The sequence below is a fragment of the Myotis daubentonii genome, chromosome 2 (assembly GCF_963259705.1).
Source record: "Myotis daubentonii chromosome 2, mMyoDau2.1, whole genome shotgun sequence".
NCBI lineage: Eukaryota > Metazoa > Chordata > Mammalia > Chiroptera > Vespertilionidae > Myotis > Myotis daubentonii.
This window is the reverse complement of record NC_081841.1, coordinates 101,144,593-101,158,895: the sequence shown is the minus strand read 5'-3', so window position 1 is coordinate 101,158,895 and position 14,303 is coordinate 101,144,593. Positions and strand designations below refer to the sequence as shown.

General features: G+C 48.9%; 2 protein-coding genes across 8 annotated transcripts in view; both read right to left on the bottom strand.

Moving 5' to 3' along the window:
• The window catches only part of CDK8 (cyclin dependent kinase 8), a 163,138-nt gene that overhangs the window by 128,434 nt on the left and 20,401 nt on the right, over nt 1-14,303 (bottom strand). The gene's annotated exons all lie outside the window — the stretch shown is intronic.
• Nucleotides 675-14,303, bottom strand: part of LOC132228112 (leucine-rich repeat-containing protein 20-like) — a 33,262-nt gene continuing 19,633 nt past the window's right edge. Inside the window, exon 2 of the mRNA XM_059684037.1 lies at nt 675-3,283. Coding sequence (XP_059540020.1) covers nt 2,548-3,099 — 552 coding nt within the window. The 5' untranslated portion in view covers nt 3,100-3,283 and the 3' untranslated portion in view covers nt 675-2,547. The remainder of the gene's footprint in view (nt 3,284-14,303) is intronic.

Here is a 14,303-nt window from a genome sequence, read left to right as displayed (position 1 = left end):
TCTTTTTAAACCAATGCATTCTTTATTGCAGACTGAAGCTAAGGGCTCACACTGTGCTCTGATCTGGGGCTTCTCTGCAGCCCAGCTTTCCCAGAGAGGCCAGGGTACACTCTCCAAGCAGAGTAGGATGCAGCTTTCAGAAACAACCTCTCTGAAAGGCCTGAGATGAGGACCTGTGGAAGTAGCAGCTGGCATTCAGGGTTGAACCAGAAAGGGAGGCTAGAGGGCCAGGCAAATCCAACCCTCATCTCCTGGGGACTCCAGGTCACTCGCTTCACCGGAGTGCCACACAGACTCTGAAAAAATCTATGAGGCCAGGGGTGGGAGTGAAGGGCTGCTTAAGGGAGGGGGATGGGCACAGACTTGGTGTTGGGGGAAAGCTGAGAAACTCCACCTTTCACTCCTAGGCCATCCCCAGGGCCACCCCAGGCCTTGCTTCTTCTTTATTTTTTTTTAAATGTTTTTTATTGATTTTTTACAGAGAGGAAGGGAGAGGGATAGAGAGTTAGAAACATTGATGCGAGAGAAACATCGATCAGCTGCCTCCTGCACACTCCCTACTGGGGATGTGCCCACAACCAAGGTATGTGCCCTTGACCGGAATCGAACCTGGGACCCTTGAGTCTGCAGGCCAACGCTCTATCCACTGAGCCAAACTGGTTAGGGCTAGGCCTTGCTTCTTAAACAGTAAAGTGCTTGTAGGAATCCCTGGGGATCTCTTGGAGTGTGGGTTCTGATCCCAGAGGTCCGGGATTGGGCCTGGGGTTATGTGTTTCTAACAAGCTCCCATAGGTGCTGATGCACACCACACTGAGTTGCAGGCTCTGGCCATACAATGCCTTTTTGCATATCAGGCAAATGCACCCCTTCTTCAACAAGGAGAAACTCCACTCCAGGACATGGTGAGTGGGGCCAGGCCAGGCTGGGCTAGCCTGCAGCCCTCACTTGTCCCCAGCTGAACTCAGTAGCCCTGGAGATCTTATCTGGCCTCCTTGCCCTGAAAACCCTTTTCCCAGAGCTTGACCCACCAGGCCTCGGAGATGAGCAGAGTGAACAGGCATCTCCTGGGACGCTGAGTTCTCAAGTGCTTGGTGACATGCCTACAATCTCCCAACCTGTCGGCTTCTTGCCAAGAGACAGGAGGCCTGGGCAGGGCAGCCTCAGGGCTGGGGAAGGGAAAGGGAAAGAGAAAGGAAATTGGTACATTCTGAGAAAGGGTCAGTGCTCTGAGTGTGGAACAGTGGCCACTGGCCCACGGATGTAGGATTTGGGTGGCCTGGTTTGCCCCAAGTCCTTGGGACTAAGGCATCTCCCACAGACTCCAACAAAAGTCCAGACCAGGTGGGCTCTGATCTACTTGCTCCACAGATGAGAAGGTAGGAGGTAGACACCTGCAGGATCAAGAGGTCAGGGGTTCTCCAAACCAGAGGTATTGTCACAGGAAGCCAGAGCCCCAGGCCCTCACCTGGTGGAGCCACCAGTTGTCCCTGTTTGCAGGTCCTGTCCCTGTGTTAGCACTAAAAAGTCCCGAGCAAACATGGGTGGCAGGTCACCCTACTGCCTGGCCAGGCTCCAGGTTCAGAGCCTAGAAATGACGAGGTTATCAGGGCTTTGAGTGGTGACCCGGGGGCTGGCCAGCTACAATCCAATGGTCCATAGTGCTGCCTGCATCCAGGTGAACCAATCACAAGGCAGCCAGTCTGCCGCCAGAGGGAGACTGTGCAGAGGGAGGCACAGGCACAAATGGCTTTCTTTCTCTCTGGGCCACTCTACTGTAGTTCAAGAGGTGATGCCAGGTGCAGCTGGTCACTCCAGCAATTTCTTAATCATGAGGAAGGACAGAGCCACTTTGATCTGCTCCCCAGTTTCCTGGCCTGATGGCCTTGGGGCTCCTATGTAAACACTTTCAGCCCTGCTGCAGCCTCCGCACTCTCTCCACAGCTTTCCCACAACTCCTGGTTCGGGCTCCTGCCAATCCAGGGATCTACAGGGCTCAGGATGGGGCACAGAGAAGGGTTGGTTCCCAGGAAGCAATAAATAGATGCAGGTTGTCTTCTGTTTGTCTCAGGGCAGTGACTGGCTCTCAGCACTAGAAGCAAGGCCTCAACCCACAGGGGCCCAAGAAATGCTCAGCAATGCTCAGCTGCAAGCTCAGAAGATACCAACGATTCAAAGACTTGGAGACTTGTGTTCCCTAAAAAGCCTCCAAGGAGCCCAAGGTGGCAGAGACCCACTGCCACTACTATCCTTTTCCCAAAATTGTAAGTTCAGAGAAGGTGGGGGTCTGCCCAAGTTTGCATAGAGGCTATGAATGCCCAGAGTCCTGGCTCTGGCCCCCACCTTGCCTCCTCCTCTAGGTATTCCAGAACTCTACAGCTCTAAGCTATATCTATCCTGGACCGCTGCACCCTCTCCCACACGCTGTTTGCCCACCTATCCCCAGACCCCCAAGCTAGGCCTCCCATAGGCCCTTGGGGCTCCCTCCCCTCAGGGTGCCAGGGAAGTGGCCTCTGTCCCTTCAGGGTGGGCATGAGGAGGGAGGGAGGCCTAAAGTGGGGGGGCCCATGTGCCCTCTGGAGACATGAGCATGTCAAACTTGATGAGTGGCAGTGCGATGACGCGCATCTCGGCGTTTAGCGGGTTGAAGTGGAGATTGATGCTGCACAAGGCAGGCATGGCGGCTAGCTTCTCCATGGGCACATCCACAATCTCGTTCTCCAAAATGATGGTCTCCAGTGCCGGCAGGGGGGTGAGCTGCTCAGGGAAGTCATGAAACTGGTTCCGAGACAGGTGGATGGCCTTGAAGTGCTGCAGGGCACTGACCTCGTTGGGGAGATGGTACAGGAAGTTCCCTTGCAGGCAGAGCTTTTGAAGCTGAGAGAATGTGGTCATGAACTTGCTGGTGAGGGACTTGAGCTCATTGCTGGCCAGCGTGATGAGGTGGATCTGGTCAGTGACATTCCACAGGACCTTGCAGATGCTAATGGGGAAAGACACCAGCTTGCACTCCGCCAGATCCAGGGTGTCAGAGTCACTCTCCACCGTCTCGTTGACCTTCCTCACAACTCTGGCCACCGCCTCACCCATCTTCCTCAGCATGCAGACTTGGGGTGTCCTGCTGCCAGCCACCAGGCTGGTCTGCTGCTCACAAAGGGGCCTGCACAGCAACAATTCCTCCTAGCACCCTGCACAGCGCAGTCACGCTCACTCGGCCGCCAGTGGCATCCCACACAACAGCGGCAGGCAGCTATGTTTCTATCTCTTTATCCCTCTCCCTTCCTCTCTGAAATCAATAAAAATATATATTTTTTAAAATGCCTAGAAAAAAGTCTAGGTAGCCAAAATAAGGTGAATTTTATTTTCTTATTAGAATTTATTTTCATGATCTACTATGATACTTATTACTCCTATAGTTTAAACAACATTAAGTGTCTTTTTCTTTTTTTTTTTTTTTTTTTTTTTTTTAGGGGGTGGGATGGATGGTGGTGGTCGCAGTCATGAGGACCAGGGTGTTGTGTTAGTGCTGGCAGTGTATAATAATGAATTTGATTTCCGTTTTATTTTATTTTATTTTTTTAATTAAATCTTTATTGTTCAGATTATTACATTTGTTCCTCTTTTTTTTCCCCCCATAACTCCCCTCCTCCCAGTTCCCGCCCCACCCTCCGCCCTCACTCCCCACCCACTGTCCTCATCAATAGGTTGCACGATTTTTGTCCAGTCTCTTCCCACATCTCCCACACCCTTTTCCCCCCCAAGAATAGTCAGTCCATTCCCTTTCTATGTCCCTGATTCTATTATAATCAACAGTTCATTCTGTTCATCAGATTATTTATTCACTTGATTCTTAGATTCACTTGTTGATAGATGCATATTTGTTGTTCATAATTTGTATCTTTACCTTTTTCTTCCTCTTCCTCTTCTTAAAGGATACCTTTCAGCATTTCATATAATCCTGGTTTGGTGGTGATGAACTCCTTTAGCTTTTCCTTATCTGTGAAGCTCTTTATCTGACCTTCAATTCTGAATGATAACTTTGCTGGATAAAGTAATCTTGGTTGTAGGTTCTTGGTATTCATCACTTTGAATATTTCTCGCCACTCCCTTCTGGCCTGCAAAGTTTCTGTTGAGAAATCAGCTGACAGTCGTATGGGTATTCCCTTGTAGGTAACTGAGTTTCTTTCTCTTGCTGTTTTTAAGATTCTTTCTTTATCTCTTGCTCTTGGCATTTTAATTATGATGTGTCTTGGTGTGGTCCTCTTTGGATTCCTTTTGTTTGGGGTTCTCCGCGCTTCTTGGACCTGTAAGTCCATTTCTTTCACCAGGTGGGGGAAGCTCTCCGTCATTATTTCTTCAAATAGGTTCTCAATATCTTGGTCTCTCTCATCTTCTGGCACCCCTACAATTCTGATGTTGGTACGCCTGAAGCTGTCCCAGAGGCTCCTTACACTATCCTCGCATCTTTGGATTCTTTTTTCATTTTGCTTTTCCGGTCGGGTGTTTTCTGCTTCCTCGCATTTCAAATCATTGACTTGATTTTTGCGCTCCTCTGGTCTGCTGTCGGGCGTCTGCATAATATTCGTTATCTCAGTCCGTGTATGCTTAATTTCTAGTTGGTTCCCCAATATAAGATCGAGGGTCCCATTAGCCTTCGTGTAGATCTCATTAAGTTTATCGGCAGCTTCCAAACAGCTCCTGAGAGACCTTAAAAGTGTGGTTCTGAACTCTATATCTTCCCCTGACAACCCTGTCCCGTTTCTTTGTCTCCGCATTTTGTTATGCTTTAAGTGTCTTTTTCAAGTGACAGCTGACAAGAAGGGAAGAATAAAGGAAAACAACATAGGCAAATGAACTCTAAAACTATAGCTATTTAGTCCAGGAGCCAACACATACATATATTATATATAAATTAGGTAATACATTTTAGAATGATTTTCATCCACAATGATTAAAATAAAGAGGTTTAGTGAATGAAAGTGAGCCAGTTACCTAAAAAACTTAGTAACTTCGAACCACATACACACACATATTAGTATTTCTAAAACATCCCAATACATTAGAAAAATGAAAGTTAATACCAGATGTACTCAGAGTTTAAATTCAATGAGCCACAGAATAATCAAAACAATTCTTAAGAAAGAATAAAGTTAGAGGATTCATATTTCCTGATTTCAAAACACTAGAAACCTAGAGTAATCAAAACAGTGTGGTAATGACATAAAGACAACCATATCCAGTGGTCAGCAAACTGTGGCTCGCAAGCCACATGCGGCTCTTTGGCCCCTTGAGTGTGGCTCTTCCTAAGCCTTAGGAGTACCCTAATTAAGTTAATAACAATGTACCTACCTATATAGTTTAAGTTTAAAAAATTTGGCTCTCAAAAGAAATTTCAATTGTTGTACTGTTGATATCTGGCTCTGTTGACTAATGAGTTTGCTGACCACTGATATAGACCAATAAAATGGAATAACTAGTCCAAAAATAAATCTTCATATATATGGTCAAATGATTGTGACAAGGGTGTGAAGGCCATTCAATACAGGAAAAAGCATCTTTTCAACAAGTTGCTGAAAAATGGATATCCATATGGAAGAGAATTAATTCAAAATTAATTCAAAATAGATCCATGATCAAAATGTACATAAGACAAAGGCTTCAGACACTGGATTTAGCAGTGATTTCTTGGACATAACACCAAAGATATAGGAACCAAAAGGAAAAATAGATTAGACTTCAGGAAAATCTTAAAATTTTATGTATTAAAAGACTATTTACAGAGTAAAATAGCAACCCACAGAATAGGAGAAAACATTTGCAAATCATTTATTTTATAATGGATTAATATCCAGAATATATAGAGAACTCCAAAAATTCAACAACAAAAAGCTAAACAGCTATATTCAAAAATGGGCAAAAGAGCTCAGCAGACATTTCTCTAAAGAACACATACAACTGGACAAAAAGCACATGAAAAGATGCTCAATATCATTAACTAGAGGCCCAGTGCATGAATTCGTGCATGGGTGGGGTCCGGCTGGCCTGTCCCCATTGGGGCCGATCAGGCCGGGCCAGCCAGGGGGAGGGGACGTGGGAGGTTGGGGGCGGGGGGGCCAGTTAGGGGTGGGGCCGACCGGAAGGGGGGCAAGAGGGGACCGAGGGCACTTGGCGGGCTGGCCCTGCCCCCTGGTTGAACTCTGGTCGAACTCCCTGTCCAGGGGACAATTTCCATATTACCCTTCTATTATATAGGATTATCAGGGAAATGAGAATAAAACTATGAGATACCACCTCACACCCATTAGGATGGCTACTTAAAAAAACAAACAAAACAGAAGATAGTCAATAATATTCTAATAACTATGTATAGTGTCAGAGAATACAAGATTTAGTGGGATGATCCCTTAGGTTATATAATGACTAATCACTGGGGTGTACACCTGAAACTAATATAATATTATATATCAACTGTAATTGAAAAATAAAAATTGATTTACATTTTTTTAAAAAAGAAGCTAGACACAAATGAAATAATAAAACAAAACAAGGGTTGGCAAGGATGTGGAGAAAGTAGAACCCCTGTGCACTGTTGGTGAGACTGTAAAATGGTACAGCCATTGTGGAAAACAATATGGTGATTTCTCAAAAAAATTAAAAATAGAATTACCATGTTACCCAGCAATTCCACTCCTGGATATACATCCAAAAAAATTGAGAGCAGGGTTGTAAGGATATATTTGTACATCCATTCCCATAGCAGCATTATTCACAGAAGCTAAGATGTGGAAGCTTCCCAAGTGTCTAGCAGTGGATAAATGGATAAGCAAAATGTGCTATATACATACAGTGAGATATCATTCATCCTTAAAAAGGGAATTCTGATATATGCTACAAGATGGGTAAATTATGAGGACACTCTGATAAGTGAAATAAGCCAGCCACAAAAAAAACAAAAAACAAATACCATATGATTCCACTTATATGAAATATTTGGGACAGGCAAAATTATTGAGATATAAAGTAGAATGGGAGTTTTCAGGGGCTTGAAAGGGGAGAATGGGAAGTTATTATTTAGCAGATACAAAGTTTCTGTTTTTCAAGATGAAAGGAGTTCCACAGATAGATGGTGGAGATAATTGCATAACTAACTATAGAAATGTACTAACTGCCATTGAATTGTACAGTTAAAATGGTTATTGATACTAAATTTTATGTTATGTATATTTTACCACAATAAAAAATGAAAAAAAATATTGAAAAAGAACAAAATTAAGAGAACTCACACTTCCCAATTTCAAAACTTACTACAAAACTACAGTAATCAATACACTGTAGTACTGGATTAAGGACAAACATGGATCAATGGAACTGAATTCAGGGCACAGGAAAAAAATCCTATGTTTAGAGCCATTTCATTTTTATGAAAGATGTCCAGACTATACAAAGATGATGGGACAAATGGACACCCACAAGCAAAACAACTTGGACCCAAACTCACAGAATACTCAAAATTGACCATAGACCTAAATCTAAGAGTTAAAATTACAAAATTCTTAGAAAGAAAAAAAAAACCCATAAGACTAAGTCCTTACTCTTAGGTTAGATAATGTTTTTTGGATTTGACACCAAAAGCCCAAACAACAAAAGGAAAAATAGATACATTGGACTACATCAAAATTTAAAACTTCTGTGCTATAACATCACCAATAAAAAAGTAAAGAGATAACCCAAAGAGTGGGGGGAAATATCTGCAAATCACCTATCTAGTAAGGGTCTAGATTCAAAATCCTACAAGTCAATAATAAAAATGAACAAAAAATTTGAATACATTTTCCCAAATAGATATACAAATGGTCAATAAGCACATGAAAAGATGCTCAATATCTATAACCATTAGGGAAACGCAAATCAAAACTAAAAGAAAGAAAAAATAAGTGTAAGCAAGGATGTGGTCAAACTAGAACCCTCATGCACTGCTGATGGAAATGTAAAATGGTTCAGTGGCTAGGGAACAGTTTGGTGGTTTGTCAAAAGTTAATCAGAGTTACCATAAGATTCAGCAATTCCACTCCAAGGTATATACCCAAAGAATTAAAAGCAGGGACTCAGATACTCCTACACCAATGTAGAACAGCAGTATTCATAATAACCAAAAAGTGGAAACAATACAAATATCCATCAACTGATGAATGAGTAAACAAAACATAATACATGCTAAATCATTGATGAGACTGGAAAACATATTAAGAGAAAGAAGCCAGTCACAAAAGACCCCATTTTGAATGATATCATTTAAATGAAATGTCCAGAATAGGTGAATCCAGAGGCAGAAATCAGTGGTTGCCTGGGGCAGCAGGGAAAGGGGAATGACTGCTAATGAGTACAGGGTTTCTTTTAGGGGTAACAAAAATATTCTAAAATGAGATTGTGGTGATGCCTGCACAACTCTGTGAATACACTAAAAAGGAGTGAACTATAAACTTTAAGTAGGTTAAGAGTAGGGTATGTGAATTTATTCTCAATAAAGCTATTTAAAAACTTCATCCTATATAATAAAAGTGTAGTATGCAAATTGTCCCCATGACCAGGAGTTCCTCCAGGGGGCTGGGCTGGCCAGGGGAAGGGAGGGAGGCCCTGAGCAGCAGTGGTGGTGGCAGTGGCAGGCAGCCAGAGAAAGGGAGCAAGGCCCCAGCCAGCAGCCACTAGAGACCCTACCAGTGCACAATTTTCGGGCACTGGGGCTCTAGTAAACTATAAATGTACTAGAGGCCCGGTGCACAAAAATTTGTGCACTCAGCGGGGAGGGGGTCCGTCAGCCCAGCCTGTGCCCTCTCACAGTCTGGGACCCCTCGGGAGATAACAACCTGCTGGCTTAGGCCTGCTCCCGGGTGGCAGAGGGCAGGCCCAATCCCTAGGTGCAGCCCCTGGTCGGGCTCAGAGCAGGGCCGATTGGGGAGTTGGGGTGCCGCGCCATCATGCACAGAGCAAATCGGGAGGTAGCGATGCCACCCTCAGTCACGCTCAGGGTAGGGCCGATTGGCGGGTTGGGGCACCGCCCCCTGCCGCACTCAAGGCAGGGTCGATGGGGAGATTGTGGCACCACCCCCTGACATGCACAGAGCAGGGCCCATCAGGGGTGTTGGGGCTCCGTACACTGTCACGCACAGACCAGGGCCCATCAGGAGGTTGGGGAGCTCCCCCGTGACGCACAGAGCAGGGCGGATCAGGGGGTTGGGGCACCGCCCTCTATCACCCACAGAGCAGGGCCGATCAGTGGGTTGGGGTGCCGCCACTCTCACACTCAGGGCAGGGCCGATGGGGAGGTTATGGCTCTACCCCGTCACACACAGAGCAGGGCCCGTGGGGGGGTGTGGGGGTGGGGGTTGGGGCGCCGCACCCTGTCACACACACAGCAGGGCCGATCACGGGGTTGGGGCGCCGTACCCTGTCACACACAGAGCCGCAGGGCGATCAGGGGGTTGGGGAGCTCCCCCCATCAGGCGCAGAACAGGGCTGATCAGGGGGTTGGGGCACCTTCCCCGTCACGAACAGAGCAGGGCCGATAGGGAGGTTGTGGCCCCGCCCACTGTCACACACAGAGCCGCAGGGCGATCAGGGGGGTTTGGGCGCTGCCCCCTGTCACACTGATCCCGGGGCCGGGAGGCCTCTCAGCTCCGCTGATCCCGGTGCTGGGAGGCCTCGCAGCTCCGCTGATCCCGGTGCTGGGAGGCATATTACCCTTTTACTATATAGGATACCTGGTGCATGGGTGGGGGCCGGCTGGTTTGCCCTGAAGGGGTCCTGGATCAGGGTGGGGGTCCCCACTGAGGTGCCTGGCCAGCCTGGGTGAGGGGATGATGGCTGTTTGCAGCTGGTCACACATCCTTCAGGGTGGGGGTCCCCACTGGGGTGCCTGGCCAGTCTGGGTGAGGGGCTGAGGGCTGTTTTCAGGCTGGCAGGTGACTGAAGCTCCCAACTGCTCCTTTTCTTCTTCTTTTTTAATTCTGGGCCAGCTTTAGCTCTGACTCCAGCTCTGAGGCCTCTGCTGCTGAAAGCAGGTATCTGGTTTGTTTGTGTTCTCTAATCGAAACACTGTATCAACTCCAGCTCTGAGATCCCGGTGGGCTGAAAGCAGGTTTCTGGGGTTTTGTTTAGCTTCTATATTTGTAACAATGTTTCAAACTGCAAGCTCAGAGGCCGACAAAGCAGGCGGGGAACATTGGTTTCCTCCGTCACTGAAGCAAGCAAGCCTCATGCTAGTTTCAAGCTGCCTGGCTGCCGGCCGCCATCATGGCTGGCAGTTAATTTCCATATCTCGCTGATTAGCCAGTGGGAAGGGTAGCGGACGTACACTAATTACCATGTTTCTCTTTTATTAGATAGGACTAGGGGCCCGGTGCACAAAATTCGTGCACTGGCGGGGGGGGAGTGTCCCTCAGCCCAGCCTGCCCCCTCTTCACATACTGGGAGCCCTCTGGGGATGTCCTATTGACGGCTTAGGCCCGCTCCCAGCTCCCCTTGGGGAGTGGGCCTAAGCTACAGTCTGGCCTCCCTTTGTGGGAGTTGACCAGGCTGATCAGGGAAGGCACCAGCCCCATCACCCCGCTGCTACAGCCACTGCCAGTCACCGCAGCCAGCAAGGGTTTTTCATCAACACGGACTCCAGTCCCATCACCATGAAAAAATGACAACTTTTTTTAGGCATTTTCAAGATGTGTCTTTCATATAATAATAATTTCTTTATTATTTTTTTATCCTCACCTGAGGATATGTTTCCATTGATTTTTAGAGAATGTGAAAGAGAAAGGGAAAGACAGAGAGAAACATCAAAATGAGAGGAACACTTTGATTGGTTGCCACCTGCCATGAGCCCTGACCTGGGCCCCGGCCAGGGAAGAGCCTGCAACCTAGGGACATGCCCTTGGTCAGAATTGAACCCAGACCCTGCGGTCGGCAGGCCAAAGCATTATCCACTGAGCCAAAGTGGCTAGGGCAGGATATGTCATTTCTTAGCCCTCCAGCAGCGGACCTTCGTTTTTTTCACCAGGAGTGTGGTGAAAAACCCTAGTTCACCGTTTTGGATTCTTATTACCCAAGTTACTAAGAATATTACCAGTGGCATACAGGGAGCTTAACCAATGAGCGGTCAGAAAAGGTGCTTCTTCTGTAGTTCACACCAATCTTCGGCTTGGCACCCCACCTACTCCCGCCCCAGGCCTGACGCCTCTGGCCCAGGCTTCAGGCCTGGGCAGGGGAACCCCATCTCCCCCGATCACGGGCTCCACCCTTGCCCTGGCCTGACCCCTTGGCCAGAGGCGTTGACCCCCATCACCCTCCGATTGCCAGATTGGCCCCTTGCCCAGGCCTGATGCCTCCACCAGAGGTGTAAGGCCTGGATAGGGTACCCACCCCATCTCCCTCCCATAGCTGGCTCCACCCCCCCGCCCAGGCCTGAAGCCTCTGGCCCAGGTATCAGGCCTGAGCAGGGGACCCACACAGCCCTCCAATTGACGGCTCAACCCCCCGCCCAGGCCTGACGCCTGGGCCAAAGGCGTTGACCCCCATCACCCTCCAATTGCAGGATTGGCACCTTGGCAGGGGACCCTCATTTCCCCCCATCACTGGCTCTGCCCCCCGCCCAGGCCTGATGCCTCTGACCCAGGCGTCAGGCTTGGGCAGGGGACCCCCAGACCCCTCCGATTGCCGGCTCCGCCCCTGGCCCAGGCCTGATGCCTCGGTCAGAGGAGTTGACCCTCATCACCCTCCGATCATGGATCGGCCCCTTGCCCAGGCCTGAGGCCTCCCCCAGAGGTGTCAGGCCTCGGCAGAGGACCCCCAGCTCCCACCATCCCCAGCTCTGCCCCTGCTACCCACGATCTCTGGCACTGCCCCTGCCCAGACCTAAGGCCTCTGGTGGAGGCATTAGTCCTGGGCAGGAGACCCCAGCTGCTCACGATTGCTGACTCCACCCCTGCCCAGGATCGCTGACTCCGCCCCGCGATGGCTGGTTCCGCCCCTGCCCAGGACTAAACCTCTGGCTGAGGCATTAGTCCTGGGCAGGGGACTCCCAGCTCCCCGCGATGGCTGGTTCCGCCCCTGCCCAGGCCTAATGCCTCTAGCCGAGGCATTAGTCCTGGGCAGGGGACCCCCAGCTCCCCGCGCTTGCAGGCTCCGTCCCTGCCCAGGCCTAATGCCTCTGGCCAAGGTATTAGGCCTGGGCAGGGGACCCCCAGCTCCCCGCGGTTGCAGGCTCCGCCTCTGCCCAGGCCTAATGCCTCTGGCCAAGGTATTAGGCCTGGGCAGGGGACCCCCAGCTCCCCGTGATCTCACGCCCTGCCCCTGCCTAGACCTAATGCCTCTGACCGAGGCCTTAGGCCTGGGCATGGGACCCCCAGCTGCTCAGGATTGCTGAATCCGCCCCTGCCCAGGACTAATGCCTCTGGCCAAGGCATTAGGCCTGGGCAAGGGACCTCTAGCTCCCTGGACTGCAGGCTCTGGCCCTCCCCAGCTCCTATCATGGGCTCCACCCCTGCTTCCCGAGATCAATGGTCTGGGGTGGCAAAGGCGCCCGGTTCTCTGATCACGGCTGTGGGGCAGGGCAAAGGCGGCCCCCGGCTCTTAGCTCCCCGCTGGGTTTCGGATCACCGTCAGTGGCAGGGGCTTCTTCCGTCCTTTCCCTTTCGCCTCCCAGCATTGTGCCTACATATGCAAATTAACCGCCATCTTTGTTGGCAGTTAATTTGCATATCTAGCTGATTAGCCAATGGGAAGGGTAGCGGTCGTACGCTAATTACCATATTTCTCTATTATTAGATAGGATAACTTCTTACAAGATATTACTAATATCTTCTCCATAAAAACAACAGATTTAGTTTTTCTACTCAGTATTCAACTAAATCAAAACTACTTTTTAAACACTTAAAAATAAGTAACAAGCGGCAAATGTTATCTTACATTTCAAAACATTTCAGGGATAATTACTGTATAGAATTTCACTAAGAAAAAATGTAATTGTGCTGTATTCTGAATTGAAAACCAGCAAGCAGAAAAAAACTTCCTGGAGAGAGAGAGACCAAGATGGCGGCATAGGTAAACACTGGAATTTGCTGCCTTGCACAACCACTTCAAAAATACAACTAAAAGACAAAACGGACATCATCCAGCACCACAGAAAGGCTGGCTGAGTGGAAATTCTACTACTAGAAGGAAAGAGAAAAGCACACTGAGACTCAGAGGAGGTGCGGAAATAAAGTGTAGAGGTACGGAGGCACATGTGGAAAGGGCTGGCAACTGAGGACGCGGTTGTCTTTTTCAATCATGAGGGAGTCTCAAGCTGCCCACTACTCTGAACTCCCAGTTCCGGGCGAGCCTCTGGGGACCCAGGCTGATACAGGGAGAAACTGGACTGTCTGGCATCGGTCAGTACTCAAGGGCAGCTTTCTCTCGGAGGTGCTTGCAGCAATTACCGGGACACTGAGATGCTGGGCCCCTTAGGGTAGGACTGAGGATCAGCCATAGCTGTTTTCTTCGCCCTGTTGATTCTCTGAGACCCCACCCCACCCAAGCTTTGCACAGAGACTTTTGCATATGAAAGGCCTGCCCCTTTGCAATCTGAAAATTACCTAACTGCAACTGGGTCAGACAGACCCAGAATTTCCAAAATAAGGCCCAAGGCCCCACAGCAGCTTGCATTGCTTCACAGCTGGGCCTCATCTGGGCACCTCCAAACCACAAACAAAGAAGAGGAATATGCAGATCTCTCCATAGCTCCTGCTGGGTAGCCTCAGGCAGAGGCTAAATTAGCACCTCCTTAGAGATTCAAGAGCCAGTGTACCCAGTGGTCAGAGTGGGACCATCCAGATTACAACTCCTCAGATCCATAAGGGACACATGTAGGGGGAAGACTCAGGGAGCACCAAAGCCCCACTGAAGCAAGTCGTGCCCGATAAGGGTGTCTCCAGCACAGAAGTTCTCCCACTGCAGATATAGCTGATTCTCAAAGCCAATTGGCCTGGAGGTCAATTCCTCCCAGTGATACCTACAACAATCAAGGCTTAACTACAAGAAGACTGTGCACACAGCCCACAAAGGGGTGCACCAAGAGTGTCCACCTCAGGTAATTGGGGAGGCTGAGCCACTGGGCCCTATAGGACACCTAGCACACAAAGCCACTCTATCAACAGAGGGAAACATAAAAAATGCGGAGACCGCAGAAACAGGTTCGGCTCAGTGGATAGAGTGTTGGCCTGCGGACTGAAAGGTCCCAGGTTCGATTCCGGTCAAGGGCATGTCCCTGGGTTGCAGGC